The sequence below is a fragment of the Sinohyriopsis cumingii genome, chromosome 3 (assembly GCF_028554795.1).
Source record: "Sinohyriopsis cumingii isolate HCF-2022 chromosome 3, ASM2855479v2, whole genome shotgun sequence".
Taxonomy (NCBI): domain Eukaryota; kingdom Metazoa; phylum Mollusca; class Bivalvia; order Unionida; family Unionidae; genus Sinohyriopsis; species Sinohyriopsis cumingii.
In genome coordinates this window covers 50,088,750-50,116,682 of record NC_142963.1, presented here as the reverse complement: position 1 = coordinate 50,116,682, position 27,933 = coordinate 50,088,750, and the positions used below count along the sequence as shown (strand labels likewise).

Sequence of the window (27,933 nt, the reverse complement as noted above, 5' to 3'; positions counted from 1 at the left end):
AAAGATCGTGTACGAGTTTAACGGTTGCTTATTTCACGGATGTCCCGTCTGTTACCCTGACCGTGGCACTAAAAATCAGTTTTTGCAACGAACCATGGAAGACTTGTACCAGGACACTTGTCAGCGTCGCCTAAAGTTAGAACAGCAAGGATACCAAGTGGTGGAAATGTGGGAACACGAGTACGATCACCGTATGAAAACCGATCCCGAGTTTAAACGCCTCGTGGAAAGTTACCAGTTCATGGACCCGCTGAACCCGAGGGATAGTTTGTACGGAGGAAGGACCAATTCCACCTGTTTGCTGTACCAAGCCGACGAAGAGAAAGGAGAAGAAATCAAATACTTGGACGTGTGTTCGCTGTATCCCTACGTGTGCAAATATTGTCGCTTTCCTGTAGGGCACCCGCAATTGCTGACGGAACACATCGACCTGAAAAACATTCGACAATACGAAGGCTTGATCAAGTGTAAAGTTTGCCTCCCACGAACCTATACCATCCCGTCTTACCTCACCATTGTCAAGGCAAACTGATGTTTCCATTGTGCCGTACTTGTGCCGAAACGTGCAACCAAGACCAACCTTGTCAGCACAGCCAGGAAGAACGGGCCTTGACGGGAACCTGGGTCAGCGTAGAATTGTTCAAAGCTCTGGACATGGGATACCAACTGTTAGAAGTGTACGAAATTTGCCACTTTCCCAAGACACAACAATACCGCAAGGGTGACCCTACTCAGAAAGGCATTTTCGCAGACTACGTGGATGCCTTTTTGAAACTGAAGCAAGAAGCCAGCGGCTATCCTTCCTGGTGTCACACTCCCGAAGACCAAATACAATTCAAAGAGAAATACTACGAACAAGAAGGCATCACTTTAGACCACATCGAGAAAAACGAAGGCAGGCGATCGTTTGCCAAAGTGATGTTAAATTGCTTGTGGGGTAAAATGGCACAACGACCGTGTTTACCCAAGACGGAATATTTGACAGAACCTTCCCGCTACTTCCAGATGATTCACGACAAAACCAAATACATGAAACACGTGGACGTCGTTCGAGAGAATTTGATCTTGGTCAATTACGAAGAAGATCTGGACTTTGTACAAGACGACCCTTTTGGAAATGTCATCATTGCAGCTTACGTGACAGCCCATGCTCGCTTAAAATTGTACGAAGCTTTAGAACTGTTAGGGGAACGCGTCCTGTACTTTGACACGGACAGTTGCATTTACATCCATCACCCGATTCAACATCACCCTGACATCGAAGGAGACCGTTTAGGAGCCTGGACAGACGAGCATCCCGACGACAAGATTCTAAGTTTCGTCAGTGGCGGTCCCAAAACTTACGGCTACGAATACCGGGGCAAACAAGGAGAAGTGCACACGACGTGCAAAGTGAAAGGACTGACTCTGAATTATCGTACCAGTCGAGTGGTCAACTTTGGGGTATTGAAAGAAGCCTTGCAATCGGGAGAGGATGGAAACTTTAAAGTGACCACCTATCAACCCAACAAGATTGTACGTTTATCCACTCACCACATCGTCAGTCGACCCCTGGAAAAAGTCTATCAAATCGTGTACCAGAAGCGAGTGCGACTTCCCAATCATTTCACCTTGCCGTATGGACACGTTGGTATAAAATATTGGTTGTAAGAGGATAGTCATCCACCAGAAAGATGACTTCGCCACAGCAAACATCAAGTGAGAAACCCGATGAGAACTCCAAGTTCAAACCCTACCATTTTCCAGTCTTCTTACCTGACTATTGTGATTGTGCCCGTCGATTGGACACGTTTCAGAAATGGCCTACGGATAGGGAAGGATTACCTTCTTCGCATGTTTTAGCTAGAACAGGATTTGTCTACTTGGGACCTGAGTCAGGATTGGGATACGAGGTACAGTGTTTCGCTTGCGGACTGAAGTTACGAATGGATCTATGTATCTATAAAGATTCAGCTATTCTGGAGCATACTCGATGGTCTCCGCATTGCCCTTACCTTTCTATGGCCTTTCCACTCATCACACTACGGTACAATGTTGACGGTACCTTAGAGACGGTACCTTCCAGAACAGGACATAAAAAACGTAAACAAGGAAAGATGTACAAGCTGGAGACTGCATTGCGACTAGTATAAAAAAGGGGCTATGGTCAAGATCTATAGTTCATTGTGACTACCAAGACCGAGCGAACAAGATGAATACTTTCAGAGAAACACAGAAAAAGTTGTTTAGAAAGGCACAATTCAAGTGTGAGGCTTCGGAAGTGGAATGCGATTGTGAGCCTTGCGATGGGTACGATGCTGTACGTTGTAACCTGAGCGATGCCGTAAAGCATCATGGGAACTTTAGTGTCACTACCCCTATCATGGAAAGTGATGATGTGCGTGTCAAACCTGTGGGATGCGAAAGTGATGCCGCTCGTCCTCTTGGACATTTTACTGGGTTTCGTTTTAAAGGGGAATGTTCACCTTCACGTCTACCCCCCTACGGATGTCATCCAGCCCTGAGCAAACTCCTGCCCATGTCACTCAACCCTCATCGAAACGAACCTGTGAAAGACGAATATTCGTTTCCTGTGCGTTTGTCGGAATACTGCGACTTTGAAAATCGTCTTCAATCGTTCAAAGGAAAATGACCTAAGTATCTGGGAGGACCGACCCCCAAAGAATTAGCCAGAGCCGGATTTTTCAACTTGGGTGAAGGAGATAAAGTCAAGTGCTTCAGTTGCGGTGTGTCACTTCACCACTGGGAACCGCAAGATCCGGCCTACGTAGAACATGCTTGATGGTCACCGAATTGTCATTACTTACCCTTAGTGGGACCGAGACATTGAAGTAACTTACCATGTCGTTGACGAAGAAGAAACCAGATTGGCTAGGAGTCAAATGTTGCACATCACCGAGACCAGCATTTAAACTTCATTTCAAAAACGATATTGAATCATTACCTAAATAACTGCAAGAGAAGATTTACAAGGAAGTTTGGCAGGGGTTTGCCAGAGTGAAATCTCAATGGGTCACTGTAGAACTTTTGTGTCGAGAAATTCATAAGAGGAAAGTGAAAAAAGTCAACCAGTGTGTTAGATTTCTTTGGGTCAAGGTAGCATTCATCCTATTATATCGCTTTAGACCGTTTACATCAAAAGAGTTCAGTGACATTCTTGGACGTTACCCTGAATGGCAGTGGTCAGAAATTACTCACTATGTGGATTACTTTTGTGAATTGTACAGACTGACCTATTCATGAGTACTTTACAAGAGAACATTCGTGCTTTGCCTGTGGAATTGAGAGAAAGGATTTACCGAGAGCTGGTGAAAATACAAGTGAAACGTAAAGAACAATTGCATCCGTTACGTCACCAGATCTTTAACCACTGGTACCTGAATGGTATAAGAGAACTGATTCGTCAGAAATTGTTTCAATGGTCAGACCTTGTTCAATACTTCCAGACCCCCGATGATTCACGTGTTGATCATTTTGGTTACTTCGAGATTCACCTAGAGCAACCCCTTGAGGAAGACGAGGTAAAGGATTACCAACATTTGTTACGTGGAATCTACTTAGCGGAAGAGGAAACTTCTAATCGAACTCTGACGTTTCGGTTACAGTATGCAAGATTTACATTCCCCACTGGAGAACGAAGATCACTGGCTAGAAAGTACGTGTATTCTTTTCGAAACAAAGAGACTATAAAAACAGGTTGCTATGCCACGACTTATGTCGTATGTAATCCAACAGATTCAGTGGAAGGAACTCAATGACCATATTCAAACTGTGGATCATTACATCGATTATTACAAGAACTGTATCCATTCAATTTGGGACGGCAAGTGGTGTGTGTCTTAGTGACTTGTTTTCTGGGATTTCGTTTACCAGCCGATTCTTTGTGGACTCTTTACGATCAGTACTTACCACCTCAATGGCCTTAAATGGTCACGAAAAACTCCTTTTGCTCAAAGCCTTGCGGTTTCATCTGGATACTTCTCTACCTCAACAGGAAAAAAAGATTCGTCAACTTTTAGCTACCCAAGACGTGTATGACGATGTGTGTGTAGCTTGTGACTTACATCCCCATTGGACAGATGTCCGTGCCTGGAAAGAATGGGGTTTTGAGGCTTGGACCCAAGAAGTGGCCCAGTATGCACGAGAGTTGTTCAAGGAAAAAAGTTACTTTTCAACCCGTGTTAGTGATGGTGCCAGAATTACCCGTCACCCAGGACAGGACTGTCGTGGACAGACCTGAAAGACCCTTTCGGGAGGACACTTGTGTGACCTTACCCCCTACTATAGAACTGGTTAGAACATTACCCAAAACATGTTGTACAGACACTTGTGTTTATTCCACGTTCATAGTTATCATGTGCCTTTTATCCTTGTACTTAAGCCTTTGGCTTTTATGTATTTTTGTCTTTCGTATTCATGTTTGAAAAAAACATTCAATAAACGTGTTCTGAAAAAGTATATAAACTCTTGTCTTGTTTGTTTTTCGTGTCACAAGTGACATTTCTCACACCATGACTACCTCTGCTGTCTCTGCTCCCTCTTCCTCTACTGTCAAAGTCATCGACGAACACTTAGATCGTGCCAGTTGGGAGGCTTTGTATCTTCGCCATCCCTTTAACATGCTCATTGCTGGACCTAGCGGTTCAGGCAAAACCGAATTCGTCAAACGTTTGATCGAACATAAACATCATTTGATCGATCGGCCACCTCAACGGATCGTGTGGTGTTACAAAGAGTGGCAATCGGCGTACAGCCTCTTGCGAGAAAGTCAAGGCGATTCCATCGTGTTTGTGGAAGGCATTCCTAAAGAAGACGACGGCATCTTCTCTGACTCCCGTCAAACCCATTTGGTCATTTTCGACGACATGTTAGGAGAAGACGAAGAAGAAATTAAATTGTGGTTCACGCGCAAAGGGCATCACCGTAATGCCAGTGTCATTTACATCACCCAAAATTTGTTTCAACAAAGTAAAGCCCATCGCACCATCTCAATGCGCATTACGTGGTCTTGTTTAAAAGCCCTCGAGATAAATTAAAAGTGCAAGTCTTAGCCAAAGAGTTAGGAACGCCGTGGCTGACTCAGGCGTACGACGATGCCACTCAAACGCCACACGCCTATTTACTCGTCGATTTGAAACCTACCACCCCCGAGGATTTGCGATTTCGTACCCACTTCTTTCACCACTGGTGCCAAGACGGAGGGCCTGTCCTGTACACGTCTCCGTCCTCGACTTCATTTCACTCCCCATAAAAAAATCTATAAAAACCTCAGACCCTTTTTCGTCTGTCTCACTCTCAGTGCGAACATGACGTCCCTTCAGTCGCATCTTCCCGTCAAATTGATTCGTGCCTTGTATGGCATCAGTCGAGAAAAAGATCCACAAACACGAGCTCGTGTCTTAGAAGCTAGTCTCAAAGAAGTCTTACGATGGTTCACGGTGACGGCACGTCAATTACTCCAAGGAATCATTCAGATTCCTCATCAAACCAAACGCTTTTTCGATCGAAACAAAGTCGCTTTGGTCCAACTGGCCGATCCCCGCATCGACACTCAAACCAAAAAACAAATCATTTTGAAACCTGGAGGGAGCGGTACTCTAGGAGGGGTCATCATTCGCTCACTCTTAAGATGGGATCCTAATGCCCCCAAAGTTATCCCTAAGACAAAAGTCCAACGAAGCCCCAAGAAGAAAAAGAAAAAGACCAGGTCCCCAAAGAGAAGAACTTCTCCAGTGGCGGGACCCTCCTCTTACCAGACACCACCCCGGAAAAAGAAAAGAAGCCCCAAGAAAAAGAAACAGAGAAAAAGTCCCCAGAAAAAGAAAAGTCCACAGAAGAAAACTAGTCGCAAGAGAGGCACTTCGGCCAGGACGCAACCTTACACTCGCAAACCACGACCTGCCACGTCGGTGACTGTGTCTCCGTCAGGCTCACGTTTATCCACTTCTCCGTTGATGACACCAGGAACTGAAGAGTACTTGGAGACGTTGATCACACCAAGAACATCTCCGTTGATGACCCCCAAAAGAACTTCCCCAGTGGCAGGACCCTCCAATTTAGTGGCAGTGGCTGCTGCTCACAAAGTACCTTCTCCCAAAATCAAAGTCCATGAAAGATCGGGCATGTTACAAAGTTTACTGGATTTGTCCAAGCAAGAACTGACTCGATTTAGTCCGTTACGTACCCCTGCACGACGTGTCATACCTGTCATGAAGTTGATACGCCGTAAAGACAATCAGTGGCGACGCGTTCCAGTATAATAAAGGCCTGTGACCAAGTAGGGTATCAGTGTTTTTTTCGGTGCTGAAGACTCAAAGATGTCACCCTCCAGAAAACCCCAAGGAAAGAAAAGGAAAGGACTGCCACCACGTTTAGCCAAACATGGGGACCTGTTATCTGTCCTGTCCAAAGGTTCTCCACCCCTACGAAAAAAACTCATTCAAACGGCCTCCAAAGAGGTCATCGATACCGTGTGCGAATGTTGTTTGAACGTTTTGAAAGGCACGATCCCTTTGTCCAAACACCAGAAACAATGCTTAGGCAAACATCGTCACGTTCTTCGCCAAATGGTTCAAAAGAAAATTCCCATTCGTCAAAAAAAGAAGATGTTCGTGCAACGTGGAGGTATTTTGCCTCTCTTGTTAGGTCCCATACTGAAAGGAGTCTTGGGAACCATGTTGGGAGGACTGGTGGGAGCAAGATAAAAAGGCCCTCGGAAGTTCCAAGATCTCAGAATCGACCCCTGACAACCCCATGGAAGGACGAAAACTAGCTTTAGTGCCTTACAAACGATGGATGGAATACCATCGGTGGCAAGAACAACGCACCCCGCATTTACCTCCCAATCCCAATTTGAGCGAAATGTCCCAGTTACAACACGAATTGCAGTCCTTGATGGATCGCCAAGATTTGTCCGAAACAGAAAAATCGCAAAAGTACGGTCAACTCTTGCAACGACTGCAACTCTTTCACCAGAAAGCTTTAGACGAAACAGCTCTACCCACTCTGAAAGATTTTAAGACCTTGATGAAAAGTCCAGCTCCATCATCACTACCACCACCACTACTACCATCCCCAGGGGTCACCAGAGATGCTACCCCATGAAGACCTGAGGAAGAAGAGATGCGAGAAGTGTTTCAAACTCCGTCAGCAGCTCCCATTTCGAGTAAGATTGCAGCATCCTTGTTGACCCCGTCCCCCACACCCCAACGAGAAGAAATGAAAGCTTGGGTTAAAAAGATGATGTCCACGCCTCCTTCGACAGAAGTGAAAAAGAAAGAAGGGAAACCAGAAGTGAAAAAAGAAAAGAAGACCAAAGCCATTCCATTACCACCTCCACCTCCACCACTACCTTCGACTTCTACTCCCGTAGCCCATCGGACACGTAAATCCGTTTCCAAACCACCCTTTCGTCCCACCCAAAGTAGCATCACCGAAGAGTGGCTGACTTATTAACACACCAAAAAAAAAATGGAAAAAGTCTTAGCCAGCATTTACTACGATCCCTCCCATCCTGCAGGTTACGCAGGAGTTCAAAAATTGTATCGTGCTGCCAAAACTCGACTGAAAAGTCTCCGTTTACCTCAAGTGCAACGATGGTTACAAGAACAAGCTACTTACACTTTACACAAACCCATTCGACGCAAGTTTGCCAGAAGTCGCACCCGAGTGGAAGGCATCGATCATCAATGGCAAGCCGATTTAGCCGATGTCTCTCATTTGGCCAGCTACAATCGTGGCTACAAATATTTGTTTTGTGTCATCGACGTCTTTTCCAAATTTGCCTGGGTCGTGCCCTTGACTTCCAAATCGAGCAGCGAGTTAGTGCGAGCCCTGCAACGGGTGTTGAAACAAAGCGGTCGTCACCCTCTTCGATGGCAAACGGACAAAGGCACCGAATTTCTGAACCAATCTTTCCAAAAAGAATTAAAGAAACGTGACATTCATTTTTTTACCACCGAGAATCCCGAAACCAAAGCCAGCATCGTGGAACGTTTTCAACGTACTTTGAAAGAACGCATGAGGAAATATTTTACGCATCACCACACTCTGAAGTACATCGACATCTTACCGCACCTGGTGCAAGCGTACAACCAATCTTACCATCGAAGCATCGGACGTGCCCCGCAAGACGTGACTCCCGACAACGAAGTGCTGGTGTTTGAGCGTCTGTTCGGTACGTCCCCGACGAGGGCTGTCCCCAAGAAAAGTGGAGAGTTGACCGTAGGAGACTGGGTGCGCATTGGCAAAACCAAACTCACTTTTGACAAAGGTTACTTACCTAACTGGACGACCGAACTGTTTCGCGTCACTGGACGAATGCATGGTCGTCATCCTGCCGTCTATAAATTGGAAGACATGAACGGAGAAGTACTCAAAGGAACGTTTTATTTGCCCGAGTTACAACGTGTCACCAAAAAAGAAGACGACGTGTACGACATCGAAAGCATTCTCGAACGCAGAACCCGTAAAGTGGGCAAACGACGTGTCAAAGAAGTCAAAGTACGTTGGAAAGGATATCCACCCAGTTTTGATTCTTGGATCGACGCTTCGCAAGTCATTGACTATAAAAAGAAGAAGTGACCATCATGCCCTTTCACACATCAGACGCAGCTACGCCGACCACTCCTTCTTCCCCTAGTTCTTCTGTGCAAGATTTACAAAAACAACCCTTGTGGGTGTGGTGTGGAGAACGTGTGCCTAAAACGCAAATCGTCTTTTTCTGCCAAATCTTTGTGGTGTATTGTGTCATCGGGGCAGCCATCGCCAATTTGAGTTTGCAACAAGGACACAAACAATTGTGGACCATTTTATTGAGCAGTTGCATCGGTTACCTGCTTCCCAATCCCTCCGTGAAATTCTCCTCGAACGGGAACCCCGGGAACCTTGTGTCTAGTGCCAGTGTCAGTCACCAGTTCAGCCACAACCAGAACCCCATTTTAGGCGGAGACACGCCTCTGACGTCCAGTAATATGCCCTCGGACAGCCACAGAACTCTGGAATTATGAGTCACGAAAACCAATTTTACTTAACCTTACCCAGTGACAGTTCCATGGAGGTGTTTCCCCACAACACGTTGTGCTGTTACACGGCCAAATTAGCTCAGGCCATCCCCTTAGATCACGAAGCCCATTGGGAAGTGGCTTTGGTAGAAATGATTCACCCGACCCAAGTCCTCAATGTCCTTCCCAATCAAAATAAATTTGATGTGGAAGTTCATGACGAGCAAGTGCAACAGTGGATGGATACCCATAGCAAATATGACAAGAAAACCCGTAGCACACAAAATCCAAAGTGGACCACCTATCACTTGTTCATTCCCCCAGGCTATTATTTTAGTGGTCAACATTTGGTCAGCACCATAGCCACCAGGTTTAATGGTGTGTTTCTGAAAGCTTTGGAAAGTGTCAAAAAAAGTGTCACCCTGGAGTACCACAAAACAGCTCGTCGCTTCCTGATAAAATTTCCTGAGGGGCCCAAAATCATGTCTTTCTTATTTTGTCCTGAATTGTTTGACATGTTGGGCGGTGACATGGAGCTGAGGAAGAAAGTAGAACAAAAACCCGAATTACCAGTCATTTCTGACAACGAGACTTTTGCCAAGTATTTTCGTACCCCGGTAGAACTGAACCAAGGACTGAATTTGATGTTCGTGTACTCCGATGTGGTGGAGTATAACGTGGTGGGACACACCTCTGTGCCGTTACTGCGTGTCATTCCTTTCAAAGTGGATTCTGCCGCAAACGCTGACGAGGAAGGTGGAAACACTTACCACGTCCACCGCGAATTTGTCCATCCTCACTATTTACCTGTCAGCAAGTCGTATTTGGACACGGTCAACATTACTATAAAAGGAGATTTAGGACAAAATATTCCATTCACCAAAGGAAAAGTCACGGTGAAACTCCATTTTCGAAAACGGTTCTCTCACGACTCGTAAGTAAGTCATGTATCCAGTGTACCGAGGGGTTGCACGACAGCGAGGACACGGCTTAGGAGACATGTTAAAATCGGCCTTTCGTTCGGTGGCCCCAGTCTTGAAACCGATGGTGACACGCGGATTGCACGCCTTGAAAGATGCGGCACTGACGCAAGGCAAAGAATTTCTCCAAAATGTCATCATCGACAAACAAAACCCTAAAGAAGCCTTCATGAGGGCAGGCAAAAATGTCTTGCTGCAAACGGGCAAAGACATTTTGGGCCGACGAGACACACCTATAAATGCTCTGCACGCTACCGAGTCAGGCATTCAGCAAGGACAAGGCAGAAAGAGACGACGAAGAAAACACCCTTTCACCAGACTTCAAGCGAGAAAGGCTAAGAAAAGAAGAACCGTTCGAGACTTAGACGTTTTCGATTATTGAGACACAGAGAAAAATGATGCACCGAGAGTCTTGCGCTTGTTCCAAGACGGAACTGGATCTGTTTGCCATGCCCCCCACCATGATGACGATGCAAGAATCTCAATGGGTGGAATTTCATCCCGTCTCCTCATTGACAGCCTCAGCTCCCATCGAGTTTGAAATCAAAGGACAGCCCGAAGATTACATCGATCTGAATAGCAGTTACTTGTACTTGAAAGTCAAAGTTCTAGATAAGGATAATGGTGCAGTAGATGACACTGAGAATATAGCTCCCGTCAACAATTTCATGCATTCCTTGTTTAGTGGAGTGGACTTGTACTTGAATAACAAACTGGTCAGCAGCAGCATGGATACTTACCCTTACCGTGCCTACCTGGAAAATCTCTTGACGTACGGAATAGATGCCAATGATACCCATCTCAATGCTTGTGTGCTGTGGGAACCTGACGAAGCGGGCAAGTTCGACCTTGTAGATGGAACCAATAACGGCTTTGAGCAAAGAGAACTCAAAATCTTAGATAAGAAGAGTTTAGAACTGATGGATCGTTTGCATTTGGACATGTGGTTGCAAGAGAAATATTTGCTGAACGGAGTCAATGTCCGCTTGAGACTGAATCGTAGCAGTACCGCTTTCCATTTGTTGGCTGAGGATGCTAAGGCTCCTAAAAGCAAAATCGAAGAGGCCAAACTCTACGTACGACGCGTGGAAGTGTTACCCAAAGTAGGTAACGACATCAGTCAAACGTTGAGCAGAACGACCGCCAAGTATCCCATACGACGCGTGGAAGTGAAAACGTTCACCATTCCCGTTGGACATCATTCCATGATCGAAGATCATCTGTTCCAAGGATAGCTACCCAAACGTTTGATCCTTGGTATGGTCTCGAATTCAGCCTTCAACGGAGCCTTCGCTCAAAATCCTTTCAACTTTCAACACTTCAACGTAAAGAAAATCGAAGTCAGTCGCGATGGCAAAACCTTGTGTACCCGACCTTTCGAACCTGACTTTACCAAGAACAATTACTTGAGATCGTACTTGTCCCTGTACGAAGCCACCGGCCAGTTAGGAACCAACACAGTCACGGCATTACGTACGAGGATTACGCAGGAGGCTATGCTTTGTGGGCTTTCGATTTCACTCCTGACCAAGGCAGCGACGAAGGACATTTCCACCCTATAAAATCAGGCCAGATTCGTGTGGCACTTCAGTTTGCAGAACCACTGAAAGAGACAGTGAACGTCATCCTGTATGCAGAATTCGATAATACCATAGAAATCAACAGTTTGAGAGAAGTCATCCTAGATTACTAGAAACCATGGAAGACTGTTGTCCCTCTTTACCTAGTGGAGAAACTTTGGAGATGGAATGTGAGGAGACCGTGGAAAAAGAAGAAGTGATCATGATGAAGTCGAGATGGCCAGAACAAGAAGCCCATTTAGTCTCCTGTTTTGCCAAACACTTGGTCGACAAAATGACGGAATTGATCAAGAAAAATTGCTATGGATGTCAAAACGATCATCCCAGTCAAATTCAACACGATAAATGCCTGATGTTGAGCCAAGAAGAAAAATTTGACGAGTATCTGGACGAAGCTTGGAGTCTCATCTCAAACAAAGACGTGTTGCATCAGTGGTATAAAGACTTGCGTGAACATTCTTGTCCACCATTAACCACTCAAGAGATCCATCGTATCGAAGCTCTCCTGAATCAGAGTGAGGAAACAGAACGAATAACCGTTTATTCGTCAGACATTTTCAAGCAAAAAGTCAGGATCGAATTGACAACGTATTATTACCTGTGAAGAAGAAGAAAAACACACACAAATCAATGGATACCTGGGAACTTTATTACCTTTTGAACCACAGTTCGTATACAGCTTGGAATCCTGTCGTCTGTGCTAAAGATGAACTCCCTCATCGCAAACCTAAAGACCATCAAGCTTACGTGATCAACACGGACGACAGTCATCTCCCAGGAACCCACTGGGTAGCCGTCTACTTTCCTCAAGAAGGATGTGTGGAATATTTCGATTCGTACGGATTGCCCCCTTTGGAAGACGATATCATCGACTTTATGAGAAGAAATGCTCAAACCACCCGATTCAATAACGTGAAATTACAAGGCACAGATTCTTTGGTGTGTGGAAAGTACTGTGTGTATTTTCTGCATCATCGCAGCCTGGGCTATTCCTTAGAACATTTAGTGACTCATTTTGATCCTCGTTCTTCTTCAAGAAATGATGTGAAAGTAGATCGATGGTTTTGTGACCATTATGCTTATCTTTTGTCTCAAGCTAGGAAATTAGTGTCAATCAATGGCCTAATGATTTCCAAAAGTGGAAATCACAATTTCATTCACAACGTTGTCAGCCCTGTTCAAGGTAGATTGTATTTGAAGAAAAAATGTTTGTGATTTGAAAAAAATTGTTTGATGTTATAGTGTTGGATTATTGTTAAAAAATGTTAGAGTTGCTGTTTAGTGTTAAGTGATTTTTGAATAAAAAATGTTGTGTTTTGAAAAAAATGCCTTTGTCTTTTGTTTAGCTATAAGAATGTTGGATTGATGCTCTTTCATTTCTTACTATCCCTCGTATGACACTCACTGAACGTTGCGACTCGAAAACCGTGTGGGGGATGTTTTCCTTCACGTCCGCGCTTTGACTTTAAGAACCGGGTTATTTCCAGTCTAACCATCCATTGTCGACTCATCCTCCTACGAAGATGTGCTCCAAACTAGCTAAGCTCAACGAAGCCTACGTGAATTTGCATAGTGTCAGACACAGTCTGATACCGAAGCCAGAAGAAATAGAGAATGTGAGAATGCTAAAAATCACTGAAGACCTAATAGAAGAGCTCTTCAGAGAAGAAGTGAACAGGGAAAAAGAAGAATGGACAGAGAAGTACAGACTTCAGAGACAGCAGCAACAGCAGCAACAGCAGCAAGAACAGCAACAACAGCAGCAGCAACCTGAACCTGACAGAGGCTTTGTCGATTGCCGTATCGACACCAAAGAGTTCTTCTTCTCTTTCCGAAGAAGCAGACCTATCGCCAGAAAGTCTATCCTCAGCGGACATCGCATTCTTAGAAACTAAAAAGAATGCCATAGCAAACAAAAAAAAACAGCCCTTTTCAGGGCTACCCAATACTCTAGAAAAGAAATAACGATCGATTTGCCAATGTGTGTGTAGGTAGAGTAGTGTGAATATAAACACTAACTCTTTTTAAAAAAATGTGAGGGTATGTGTTTGTGAGTTTGTGTGTTTGTGTTTGTAAGAGCTCAAGTAAGTTGGTATGGATAGTAGATTAAAATGATGTCTTTTTTGGTGTTTGAGGTGTAGATTTGGGGGTTAGATTGGATTGCTTTGCGTATGTGGATAGTCAATTGAAATGATTTATAAAAAAATTTAAAATAGTGATGGGTAGCATAAAAAGTAAGTGAGTGTTTCTTTTAGGTCCGCGCGTTGTTTTTTGGTCATGATCTAGTTAAGATCAATTTTATGTTTTTAGGGGGATGTTTTCCATCACGTCCGCGCTTTCACTATAAATTGAAACTCGCTCGGCAGTCTAGCTACCCTTGTTGATTGATCAACACAAGAATGAATAGTAGCAGAATAAGCAAACTTCTTGAACTCCAGATACATCTGGAATATGTCAGGCGTCTGGTAAATGAACTGGCTGCGGAGGCTATAATAGAAGAAGAAAGAATAAAGAAGGAAGAGGAGGAGAGAAGACAGAGGGAAGAGGAGGAAAAGAAAAGAGAAGAAATGATGTCGTTCAATATTCCCGAGACAGAGGATTGGGGTGCTGAAGCGAATCATCCTCCCTCTTCGCTCCCCAGAAGAAAGGTGAAAGGAGACTGGGGAAGAAGATGCGTGTGTGGCGCCAGGCCAGGAAGGTGCAACCATTAGATAGGTGCATCTGGAGATCAAAAAACAGCCCTTTTCAGGGCTACCCAATACTCTAGAAAAGAAAATAACGATCAATTTGCCAATGTGTGTAGGTAGAGTAGTGTGAATATAAACACTAACTCTTTTTAAAAAATGTGAGGGTATGTGTTTGTGTGTTTGTGTGTTTGTGTTTGTAAGAGCTCAGGTATGTTTGTGTGAATAGTAGATTATGGGTTTCTTAGCGTATGTGAAGAGTATAGTTAGGGTTTTATTATATGAAATGAGAAAGTAGGGGGATGTTTTCCTTCACGTCCGCGCGTTGTTGGGTCATGATCTAGGTAAGATCAATTTTATGTTTTAGGGGGATGTTTTCCTTCACGTCCGCGCTTTCAGTATAAGAACCCACAACGTTCGTCGTTCGCACCATTCTACGGAATAACGGAAAGAAAATGGTAGCTGTAACAGAATTGTTCAACCAGTTGAAAGACATTTGGTATTGGATGGTGGATGGAGCTTATGCAGTGGAAAGGATTGAACGTGAATGGAAGTATGAAGTAACCAGGGATTTTGTAAGAAGGCAAGTGACAAACCTAAAATCAGCCATGGATCTGGTGGCAGAGATGATAGAAGAAGAAGTAAAAAGACTAAGAGGCTTTATAGATCCAGAATATGTAAAGATTGGTCACTTGAAAGAAGCCATGGATAATGTGCTAGAAGTCAGGTGTTTTTTGGAAGAGGTAATGGAATGGACAGAGTGGTTCTTTGTCAAAAAAGGCCTAGACCAGCTTAAGAAATCGGAACAACTTATGAGAAAAGTAATGGAGGAAGAAGTGAAAAAGATCAAAGACAAGTGGAATAAAGAACGAAAGGATAAGGAAAACTTAAAGGAAAAAGAGGCCTTTGACAAACTCAACAACAATTGGATCAAGATACAAGAGAAGTTCAGGGCTATGGGTCACCCAGACTGGTTACCTGAAAAAGAAAAAAGGAAGAACAAAGGAATTTGGGGAAAGATTAGGGGATGGATGAGGAAATGGAGGAAATAGAAGAAGAAGCAGAATAAACCCAAAGGCCCTTTTCAGGGCCAGCCATATTTCTAGAAAAGAGATAGCCTTTCCATTGCCTACCCCTTTTTTTATTTTTTTTAAAAAAAATCCCATGTTCAATTTCCCTTGACGGTATAAAGGCCCACTTTAGTGAAAGCCCTTGACGCTATAAAGGCCCACCCTGTTTAATTTCCTTTGACGCTAAACTGCCCCACGATTTTTTCTTTCTCCATGTTAATTTCCCTTGACGGTAATCTTACCCACGATTTTTCTCCATCTTAAATTTCCCTTGACGGTAATCTTGCCCAGGGGTGTTTTTAATGCTAATTCCCATTGACCGTAAAGTGCCCCCCTTCACTACTGACATATACCAGTTTGGTCACTGTTAGGTTTAAAAAGTTAAGTTTGTTGCGGTGTTCCAATGGGTCAAGTTTGTTTCGAGAATAGTTTAGTCAAGGAGGGATACCAAGCCAAATATGGTTCCCTATTTAATAAAAAGCAATCTTTTGGAGCCCTAAAAAAGGCTGTCTTTTCTGTTAGAAGGTAACACGTCTCCCTTTTGCTTTCACGTTCTTTCCCGCACTCCTAGTCTCATGATTCTTGATATCAGGAAATGCGTAGCCATGATGGGCGGCAATGTAAGCAGCGGCTTCTACCAGTTGACTGAGGGGGTATCCAGTGTAGGTTTGTCTGTAGAATTGGGGAAGAACTCTGACCCTAATCCCCATTGAGAAGGTCTTGGTTTAAAGGTGTCTAGAGATTTGTAGGCAACGTATTGTATGGCTCTAATAAACTGCCCTGCTTTCTTGACGTCATACAATGCTTGATCTAGCCCCATTTCGGTGTACTTCTCAACGAGGGTCAGCGTCCCCCTCCTCCTCCTCAACCGCCTCAGTTTCCTCTTCTGGTTCTGATACTAATTCTTTAGTTGAGGTAGATAGTTTCAAATCCGCTGCTATGGTGTCTGTCGCTGTTATTGTTGTTGTGGTTGTTCTTTCAGCTGAGATTGCTTGTAGTATCGGAGTGAGAAAAGAACGTTGTTGTTGTTGTAGGGTTTAACGCCATTTTTCAGCACGCGATAGGCTATACATGGCGGCCAGTATTAATGGTGGAGGAAGAACCCGGGAAAACCCCGCAAAGAACCACCGACCCACGAGAAGCTACTGGCAAGCTTTCTAACATACCCACATTAGCCGAATCCGAGACTCGAACCCACGCAGACAAAGGTGAGATGACAGTGATCCGTAACGGAGAGCGCTTTAGACCACTCGGCCACTCGGTGCCCCAGAAAAGAACGTAGTACCTCCGATAATTACATTTGAGTTTGCCATACCGTTTGTCTAACATCCTTGAGTTTCACTGTACTTTCGGTTCTTTACTTCATACAAGCCCCAAATTTATTAGTTTGAAAAAAAAGATAACATGCCCCTCAATACTGTAACACGTCTGTTCTGATTCTACCGATGTGAGTGTGAGTGTTTATGTCGAAATGTTTAAGTGAGATATAAAAAAAATGGTCAGCTTGAAAACGCGAACCAATACTGTGACACTCAGTATTTTGATGTGGTAAGAAGAAATGGTACAACACACACAAAGATGGCGTGTAAGTTCACATTTCAGTCTGTCTGCACTGTAATGGTAACAACGCAAGAACATAGGGATTATTATGCCACACAGTCCTAGAACAAAACAATGCATCACCCGTTGTAAGCCATTTCATTGGCTATACTTATTTTCTTACCGCGTTCGCTTCGAATTGACTTGAGTAGCTATTCAGACAGTGACGAGAATGGCCATGCTTTACTGGATCTATCCTATAGGCGATTTATATAAAAAAAAATATTTTTAAAAATTAAACTAATGCACGAACAATCGCACCATGGGCGATCCCATGGAAATTGTGTCCGTCTTATTGCAAAATACATCAACATTTAATTTAACCGTCCAGTTTTACGCACTACTTGAACTCTTACATTTACGTTGTAGGTGTAAGCCGTCGTTCTCAGTTTTCTGGAAGTTCGTTTTTGCGTTTCTCAGATGTGATACTATTTTTTATGGACCGAACGAAATTTCTTTTGGCCTGAAGCAGGACTCGTGGTTTTGTGGCATAATTGGAGAGCATTGATGAAAGCTCAGTTATGTCGTCTTCGAAATCGCTGACACGGATTTGAACTAACACTTCAGGTTTTGTGTGAGGCGATACGGTACATCATTGCTTTTCACTTCCTCAATGAAATCGTTTCATCTTATTGCAAAATTACATTTGACTAGGTTTCATACGCAGCAGGTCCCTGTATATAAGGAGAGTGTCTTAGCGTCAGAGTATTCATTCCGCTCTCAAACGATCAAGAAGATGGAAGAGTCAGCACAGATCGACCTGCTGGTTAAATATTTGCTAAAAGTCATACGAAAGCATAATTCACATGCGAAAGTGGCAACAAAACTTACTCTTTTGGTCGTTGATTTGATGAGAGACATACGAAAGTGTGTAAGTGCTAATGAAGTTTGCTATATCTGCAAAGGTAAATGGGTATTTGTCTCCAGAATACCTGCTTCGTCTAAGAAAGAGAGACAAAAGTCAAGATACCTAATATCGTTGTCAGGAGAAAGGACACTGGAATTCAGAGTGCCCTACGAGAAAAGAGAAGAAACAAAAACAAGACGAAACAGAGAAGAGGGATTCAGAAGAAGAAGAAATTGAAGATGATGAAGAACTTGTACCAGTAAAGACATGGAAATGGAAAAATTGACAATGTGAGCCGATGCGTTGGCCCTGATGTGAATTTTCATACTACCTTCTAAAAGAGAATAGACCAGAAAGAAAACGTAAGTGTCTCTTGGTCTTGACATTGTATAATAAGGATGACGTGTTTTGTTTTTACTCACACTTTATGAAATTGTGCTCTTTCACCTCTCTCTATCCCTCTGGATCATGTTTTAGTTAGAATTGAAATGGAAGGATGTTTTCCTTCACGCACGCTTTTTAGGCATGCAAGTCGGTAAACAATAGTCAGTCTATTCATCCATCATTTTGTGTCTTGATGTTTCCTAAATCACACACTGATGCCATAAAATAACGGGTTAAATGGGTTTTGTAGTGTTGGGAGTGGGGGGTGGGGTGTAGGTGTTTGGCAGAGTTGGTCATTACAGGTGAGGGCTTAGGTGCTTTCAAAAAACTTTTTCTTCTTCACTCTGTGTGATAGTATATTTGGGGTTTGTATGCGTTCGCGGACGTTTGTGTGGATAGTTTATTTGGGGTTTGTATGCGTTCGCGTACGTTTGTGTGGATAGTTTATTTGGGGTTTGTATTATCTCCCTTCTGTGTTGATAGTATATTTGGGGTTTGTATGCGTTCGCGTCCGTTTGTGTGGATAGTTTATTTGGGGTTTGTATTATCTCCCTTCTGTGTTGATAGTATATTTGGGGTTTGTTTTTTTCCTCTTCCCTCTGTGTGTGCGTGTGTGTGTGTGTGTGTGTATGTGTGTGTGTGTGTTTGTTCGCGTACGTTGTGTAGATCGTATATTTGGTTGTTTTTTAATTCTTCCTCCCGAGTGTGGATAGCATATTTGGGGTTTGTATGCATTAGCGACGTTGTGTGGATAGTATATTTGGGGTTTGTATGCGTTCGCGTACGTTTGTGTGGATTGTTTATTTGGGGGTTGTATTATCTCCCTTCTGTGTTGATAGTATATTTGGGGTTTGTATGCGTTCGAGGACGTTTGTGTGGATAGTTTATTTGGGGTTTGTATGCGTTCGCGTACGTTTGTGTGGATTGTTTATTTGGGGTTTGTATTATCTCCCTTCTGTGTTGATTGTATATTTGGGGTTTGTTTTTTTCCTCTTCCCTCTGTGTGTGCGTGTGTGTGTGTGTGTGTGTATGTGTGTGTGTGTGTTTGTTCGCGTACGTTGTGTAGATCGTATATTTGGTTGTTTTTTAATTCTTCCTCCCGAGTGTGGATAGCATATTTGGGGTTTGTATGCATTAGCGACGTTGTGTGGATAGTATATTTGGGGTTTGTATGCGTTCGCGTACGTTTGTGTGGATTGTTTATTTGGGGGTTGTATTATCTCCCTTCTGTGTTGATAGTATATTTGGGGTTTGTATGCGTTCGAGGACGTTTGTGTGGATAGTTTATTTGGGGTTTGTATGCGTTCGCGTACGTTTGTGTGGATTGTTTATTTGGGGTTTGTATTATCTCCCTTCTGTGTTGATTGTATATTTGGGGTTTGTTTTTTCCTCTTCTCTCTGTGTGTGCGTGTGTGTGTGTGTGTGTGTGTGTGTGTGTGTGTGTTCGCGTACGTTGTGTAGATCGTATATTTGGTTGTTTTTGTATTCTTCCTCCCGAGTGTGGATAGCATATTTGGGGTTTGTATGCGTTCGCGACGTTGTGTGGATAGTATATTTGGGGTTTGTATGCGTTCGCGTACGTTTGTGTGGATAGTTTATTTGGGGTTTGTATTATCTCCCTTCTGTGTTGATAGTATATTTGGGGTTTGTATGCGTTCGCGTACGTTTGTGTGGATAGTTTATTTGGGGTTTGTATTATCTCCCTTCTGTGTTGATAGTATATTTGGGGTTTGTATGCGTTCGCGTACGTTTGTGTGGATAGTTTATTTGGGGTTTGTATTATCTCCCTTCTGTGTTGATAGTATATTTGGGGTTTGTTTTTTCCTCTTCCCTCTGTGTGTGTGTGTGTGCGTATGTCTGCGCGCGTACGTTGTGTGTGTGTGTGGGTGTGTGTGTATTGGTCTCTGTTTGTCCCTATAAAAACTCACTTTATCCCTATCAGATACACTCTACCTACCTACCTGCAGTAGCGTGTATTCAGGTCAGCCACTTGCAACACTGTTGACATTTATCGCCTAGTCTTCAGTACAGTGACGTCACTGACGCTGGAAATTTCGAGACTATAAATATGGACTTGGGGATTTCCATAGGTTGTAGCTATACATATGTACTAGAGTTCATAAACAGGAACGTCACTCAAGCTGAGGCTATGAAAAGATAGTGGGATTTTCCAAAGGAATAACCCACAAGTTGTAGTATAAATAGATAGTGGGATTTCATATGAATTTTAGCTGATTATAGCTATAAATAGATACATGGGTGTTTATCCACGATCGTCACACAAGTTGATATTGTAAGTAATTACTAATTTTATCCATTTTAGTCTAAACCATTTTAACTTAATTTTCGGGGATATGTTTATTTTCCTTTAAATTCTGGGACAATTTCGTCATTTTAGCGTTACTTTTAGTCACATCCAATTTGTCGTTGAACATTTCCTTGATTATAGCTATTTATAGCATCATTACAAATATGCAAATTTTTGAACACCCCAGCAAGATTTCAGGTCTTGGTAATGCTTTATATATAAATCTCACGCTTGTACTAGTGTATGTATGTCTCTGTCTCTGTTGTGTTTGACCCTCTACCATCATTGTCCCTAGACAGTCCCACCATGTTCAATTCCCCTTGACGCTATACAGACTCACCATGGTCAATGTCCATATGTTAAATTCCCTTGTCCCCAGAGTGACCCAGGGTTTTTTTGCCCATGTTAAATTTCCATTGTCGCTAATCTTACCCAGGTTGGTTAATGTTAAATTTCCATTGTCGCTAATCTTACCCAGGGGTGTTTTTAATGCTAATTCCCATTGTCGCTAATCTCACCCCATTCACTTCTAGTGTGTTTTGGGTGGGGTGACAGTGGCGGCAAATGTCAGTTATGCACAAAATGTAGTAACAATCACATTCATAGGAGGAGAATGACACGTACTATCTTTCAACGGAATTGTGTGTGCTACCTTTAGGACACGGTTTGGAGATCACATAGTGATAAAAAGCCGTACGATTTGCCGTGATAATACATGGCAGAAGGCGTCTGATTGAGCTTAAACTGTTACAAGAAGGTCTGCAGGAATTTTACATACCCGCTATTACCAAGATAACATAATAGTCGTTTACAAAAAAAGACAGCTGGAGAGCGGGAAAAATAGAATACGATTTACTCTTACATATTTTTGCATAATGGATTGAACCCAGGATAGCAGAAATACACGACAAATGAGATTACCACTGCGGTTCCTAGGTTGCACCTGTAACATATATCTTCTCTAAGAAAAGATTGGAACAGATTATTTTTAATAATGGAGAAACCTACCTCCGATGAGTATTCCACCGCAAGCCACGGACACATTCTTCTTCCTGAGTAGCACAAGTTCAGGGAGGATAAAAGCGGTAAAATCGGTATTCAGTGCTGCTGGTTGAAGAAATGCTCCAAGTTTGTACACTCTGGTGATTGAATGCTCAAACAGTTCCCTCTCATAATCATAAAAAGTCGTTTTGTTTTCAATTTTCAATTTGCATCCATGATTTGAGATACAATCTTTAAATGGCTCTAAAACCTAAAGGATAAAAGGAAATGTTTTTAAGCGGTGTGTACAAAATCAACAGGATTGTCGAGGGAGAAATTTAGACGTTAAAGATGGTGCCTTTTGCACTAATTCACAAATTTGCAAATTAATTGTTTCTGCTTGCAATTATAATTTCAAAAAAGGGTAATAAAAAATCGAAGTGTTGTTATTTTAAGTTGTAAAGATTGAATCATAACACTTTATTATTCATTTAAAGAAAATCCAATTTACAAACCTTCAATCGCTTTGCAATATTTGTGGACACTTTTGACTGCATTGAAAAATGGTCAAGATAAAATAAGGATTTAACTAAAATGAAACGAGAATGATATCTGGCAAAATTCTTCATCCAAGAAAACTTTGATTCCATTAGATAAATAACTAAATTGGGCATTCTTGTTCACCGTCGAGTACAATCGTTAATAACAAATACTCTGTTAATATGACATGTGCTATAACAATAGGAAAGCAATCCAAATATGTGTTTCAGTACATTTAGAAGATGATTTACAGATACTTTTTGGACATTGACGCCTAGACTTCTGCAATATTAAATAAGAAAATATAATCTCTAAACCATTTTGTGTTATCGTGTCTCGGTTTTTTTTATTATTAACAGCATTGACTATAAATGATCTCTGATATTTAGCAAATATGTGAGAGACATATGTATATGCTCTTTTTCTTTGTGCTTGAACAAGTGAAAAATGATTTGGCAACGAGGAAATATTAGCTTCTTTCTTCGGTGTCGTGATATCAAATTCGTTATAAAATTTGCAATTGAACGCTTCGTGCAACATATAGTATTCGAAAGTGTAAGTGACCAGGAAGATTGAAATAAAGAACACGGAAAGCTATGTGGGTTCTGTTGGAGAAGCAGTTATGGTTGAAGGTGGTATTAATGATCTGCATGACTTACATTCTCTGTTTCACTGTCCCACGGTCCAAATTTAATCAGTAACAAACTATAGGTTCCGATCCGGTAAGTCGCCTGTGTTCGTGATGGAAGTTTTCGAGTATAAGGTAAACCCCATATACGTCCGGTAAATTCTTTACGAAATCATTGAAAGCTTCCAGAAATGTAAAACCGCTCAACAGAGGTTTCGGTAAAAGGTTCATAGGCACGGTTACCGATATTTTTACTAGTTGTCTCGGCTGATAATGTAACTTATACGTAAACTTAACAACAATGCCGTAAGTACCGCCAACTCCGCCTCTAAGCGCCCAAAATAGATCTGTGTCACTCGTGGTTTGTACCGTTCCGTCTGTATGGTATATAGTGCTGCCATCTGTCGTGCAGTCTATGATCCTTCCATCAGCCACCACAACCTTTAAATGAATGACCAAAATATGTTACCCATGGAGGTATATACGAAGCATTTAGAGCTTATAAAAACCGTGTACGACCTACTGAAATCTAATGAATTAGGGTATTGATACATAATAAACATCATTTACACTCCCGTTTAAAGCAAATATAACCGATAACTGGAGGCATAGCGGGTTTTTGGTTCGGCATCTGCTGGTTTTCTCTCTACATGTTTGCATTTATTCATCATTTTTTCTCTCATACTCTGTTTTACTTTTCAATTAACTTTGCTTAAGTTTAAGCATTCGATTGCTATATAACTATATTTGCATATATATATATATATATATATATATATATATATATATATATATATATATATATATATATATATATATACCCACTGGCTACTCCATCAAGTCGTTCCCCGTAATTCTCGCGGAGGTGGAATTGCTATCATCACAAAGAACTCCATGATAAAACATTTTAACTATACCTCAACATTCAATTTAGACCACACATCGTTTGAACTAGTCCAAACCATACTCACACTGGAGCAAAGGTCAGTCCATTTTTTCTGCCTATACCGCCCTCCTCCTAGTAGAAAAACAAGCTGGATGACACTCTCTTTTTGGAGCAGTTTCCGAATCTCCTGGACTATGGAAATTCGATAGGTGGCAACGTGATTATTCTTGGAGATTTCAACTTTCACTTTGACTGTCCCGGAAACTCAAATACATCAAAACTCATAGATTCCATTAATGTTTTCAACCTCAAACAGTCAGTTAACCAACCCACCCATAAACATGGTCACATTTTAGACTGGATTCTTCATAGACCTGACGATAACATTCTACGGTCCTCCCTGGTATCCCATGACCTTGCATCAGATCACCTCTGCATTATATGCCATCTTGACGTATCAGTCCCTAACCCTCCACCTTTATCTGCTACTAAGAGAAACCTCCGTATGATAAATAGAACCAAACTAATGCACGACATCCAAGCTAACCTAACAACTTGCTTACCTCCTACCGCATAACAATTCGATAACTGTCTGCATTCATTACTTGACAAACATGCCCTAGCTATCAAGTGCAAAGTATCAATTCAAAAGTGTTCTCTATGGTATAGCAGTGTTAGGGACCAGCTTCGCACTGCTAAAAGAGACCGCTGTAAAGCTGAGAGGCTCTGGCTTTCCACCAGACTCACTATTCATAAGCAAATCTATGAAGTAGCTAAGATGAATGTCACAAATATAGTCCATGCAGCGAAATCAGCCCACTACACTACTAAGATCATGGAAAGTTCCAGCTGCTAAGAGCTCTTCGAGAATACTAACAAGCTAATATCAAGGAACAAATCAACACCACGTCCAACTACCTTCTCTCCAGTCGACCTTCCGGACATATTTGCAAATTTCTTCCGTGACAAAGTACAAACCATTAGAGATAAGCTTGACACCACAATTTCAATTGACTCGTCGTCACCATACAGTTGGGATACAGAATTTGAGCGGCAACCATTAGCAGCATTTGAACCTGTCTCTATGGACTTCGTACGTACAATCGTGATGAAGTGTGCACCAAAGTCATGTCAACTTGATCCAATTCCAACATCACTGCTGCTTGAGTGCTTAGATCCAGTATTGCCTTCACTAACTGATGTTATTAATACCTCTCTCTCATCTGGGGAATTCCCATCATTTTTCAAAGCTAACATTGTAAAGCCTCTGCTGAAGAAACCAACACTAGACCATGACGACTTAAAGAACTACCGAAAGATTCTAATCTCCCATTAATTTCAAAAATCTTAGAAAAGGTTCTTCTGTCCCAGCTTGTATCTCATCTAAATTCAAATAGTCTTTTCTGCAATGTGCAATCTGCATATCGCCCTTGCCACATTACTGAAACAACTCTTCTAAAAGTAGTTAATGACATTCTCTCTGCTTTGGATAGCGAAAAGATTATAGTCCTCACCCTCCTTGATTTGTCTGCAGCATTTGACACAATAGACCATGATATATTACTTCACCGTCTCCAGCATGCATTTGGCATTCATGATACAGCTTTACTGTGGTTCAAGTCCTACTTGGTGAACAGGACACAAATTGTATCTGCAAATGGAATATACTCCAGCCCAGTTGATCTATGTTGTGGTGTTCCACAGGGGTCTGTTCTTGGACCTGTTCTCTTCATTCTGTACACTCAGTCGCTCTCAAGTGTCATAGATCATCATCAAGTGTCTCACCAATTGTACGCTGATGACACACAAATATACAAATGTAGCCATCCTACTGAAGTTGATGCTACCATCCAAGGTGTAGAGAGGTGCATTTCTGATGTGAAATCATGGATGATTTGTAACAAGCTGCAGATGAATGACGATAAAACTGATGCCATTCTGATCACAACACAAATACTTTCTCATTCACATCCTTTACCTCAATAAATAAATATCAGCAACACCAACATTAAATTCACACAATCAGTACGAAACCTAGGTGTTACTCTGGATAGTACTCTCACATTGCACCAACATGTCATGAACATATGCAATGCTGCATATCCTGAACTGAGACGCATCAGCTCAATTCGCAAATATCTTTCAGTTGATGCCACTAAAACACTTGTGTGTTCATTAGTACTTTCAAGACTGGACTATTGTAACTCAATTCTGTCTGCTTCATCTCAATATCTACTCCAGAAACTTCAAAAAGTTCAAAACACGGCTGCTCGGATCATACTTAGAGTACCACGATCAGAGCACACCTCCCCGCTGCTCTGTACCCTACACTGGCTATCCATTCGATCCAGAATCAAACATAAAATTTGTTCTCTGTGCTACATTTCACTGTCGGACTCTAGTTCAACATACCTATCTGACCTCACCCATGTGTATACACCAGCAAGATACTTACGCTCCTCTTCTGACAATCGTATACTCATTATTCCGACTATGAAAACAAAGTCATATGGACAGCGTTCTTTTGCATACCAGGGCCCAGCAACGTGGAGTGAATTGCCCACTGAACTTAGACACAAAGACACAGTGATCACATTCAAGAGGACTCTCAAAACTCAATTATTTCGACTGCAAGAACAAACTTAAAGACCTAATAATGTTTCCTACCTGAAATATTCTCAGCATGTTTTTTATTTTTTAATGTTTTTTTTTTTAATTTCGTGTTGTTAGTGTTTCTAATAATATTATTATGTTTCTTATCTTATAGGTGTTGTCTAATGTTGTAAAGCGCTTAGAGCTTCTAAAGATTAGGCGCTATACAAAGTTCTCATTATTATCATATATATATATATATATATATATATATATATATATATATATATATATATATATATATATATATATATATATATATATATATATATATATATATATATATATATATATATATATATATATATATATATATATATATATATATATAGCTTTATTCTTACTTCTCAAGACTTCAACCGATCAAGGCATTCTAAATTGATTCCATCTATAATAAAAGTCAGAGAAGTCATGCTAGCGTTCAGTAACGAGTGGTGTTTTCAGAATTTGATTACACATACCTTTAAATGGCTAGTATTACCATTATTTGGATCACCATACATCCATATTCCTTTGGAAGGTCATTATGTTCACACCCCGAAAATACCATAGGGCAAAACTGAATGTTAAAGTACGTGGACAGTTGTGGACCAGGTCAACACAAAGGTGTGTTGCAGTACAAACCGGACAGATTGTCGCTCGCATTGTATATCGTAACGATTAGAACGGTGATCTCTTTTCTTGACCCAGTTTAATACCAGGTCATCATGGTAAAAGTCCATAGAGAGCAAATATTTTCGTCGGGAAGTGTTTAGCTGACAGTTACGGTCCACATCCTTCAGTAATCTGGATTCAATAAACTCTGCGTGAACTATATTAGCATTAAATTTTAGAATGACAATTAATATTTAATTTAAGAAAAGCAAATGTATATAAATTACCATGTCTACAAACATTATACTTTACATCGCCATCGCTACTTTTAAGGTAATTCAGACATTTTGACTGTCCGAAATTCCGTTCACTTGGATCAACTAAGTTCCATAAATTATATTCTACCAAAATAAGGATACAGTTATTGGAACTTCATATTATGTGCGCCATTGTTATCTTCACTACATGTAATATCTGAAGATATTCTCCTCTTAAAACTGGAAACGTACATAGAGATGGTGAACAGTGGAGAGTTTGCGTGAGTTCTAACCATCGATGTTGACTTAATTTCAACTTACCTTCATTTCAAGGACTTGATCCACAGCCAACCCGAAGCGTCTGGAGATGGGACTATGACCCCCTCCCAGAGTGTACCCTCCCGGACTGACTGTGTGGGAACTGCTCCCGACTACCACACGGTCAACAGTCTGGACCTACACGATGAAACGTATATACTATGCCGCCATTCTGCCTTATTATGAGTTTTCAAAATTTCTATCCTGCCACTGTTTACATTTATTAATGCACACTCAATGCAATAATGATTGAAAGCATATTTTCAAAGATTATCACAAATATATCAGTAACATCCTTTGAAACCTTATCAAGTTTGTAGAAACTGTTCAATACTGATTTTTATTTTATTTTCCCAAAATCATTACTTGAACACTTTGAACGACTGCCTTTGAGTCAGATTTTATTGTTAAAATCATCGATCTAAGCACATAAAAGTATCGCCATATAGCGGATGATGAAGAATTCATGAACACGGTTCCAAGAGGTAGGCGCTTGGAGTTAGATGGTAAATACAAAGCTATGCACTTCAGCGATACCCTAGTGAGTTACATTTTTATCGCATTTTTGACATCAACAAATAAATCAAATAAATATATATGTCGGCATCAAATAAACATGTATA

General features: G+C 41.7%; 1 protein-coding gene across 1 annotated transcript in view; it reads right to left on the bottom strand.

Annotated features, from left to right (window-relative positions):
- LOC149802830 (uncharacterized) overlaps positions 1-27,933 on the bottom strand; it is a 62,028-nt gene that overhangs the window by 12,079 nt on the left and 22,016 nt on the right. Inside the window, exons 6-7 of the mRNA XM_089953837.1 lie at positions 27,314-27,448; positions 21,463-21,706 (exon numbers count right to left, since the gene is read on the bottom strand). Of these exons, the coding sequence (XP_089809963.1) occupies positions 21,463-21,706; positions 27,314-27,448 (379 nt within the window). The remainder of the gene's footprint in view (positions 1-21,462; positions 21,707-27,313; positions 27,449-27,933) is intronic.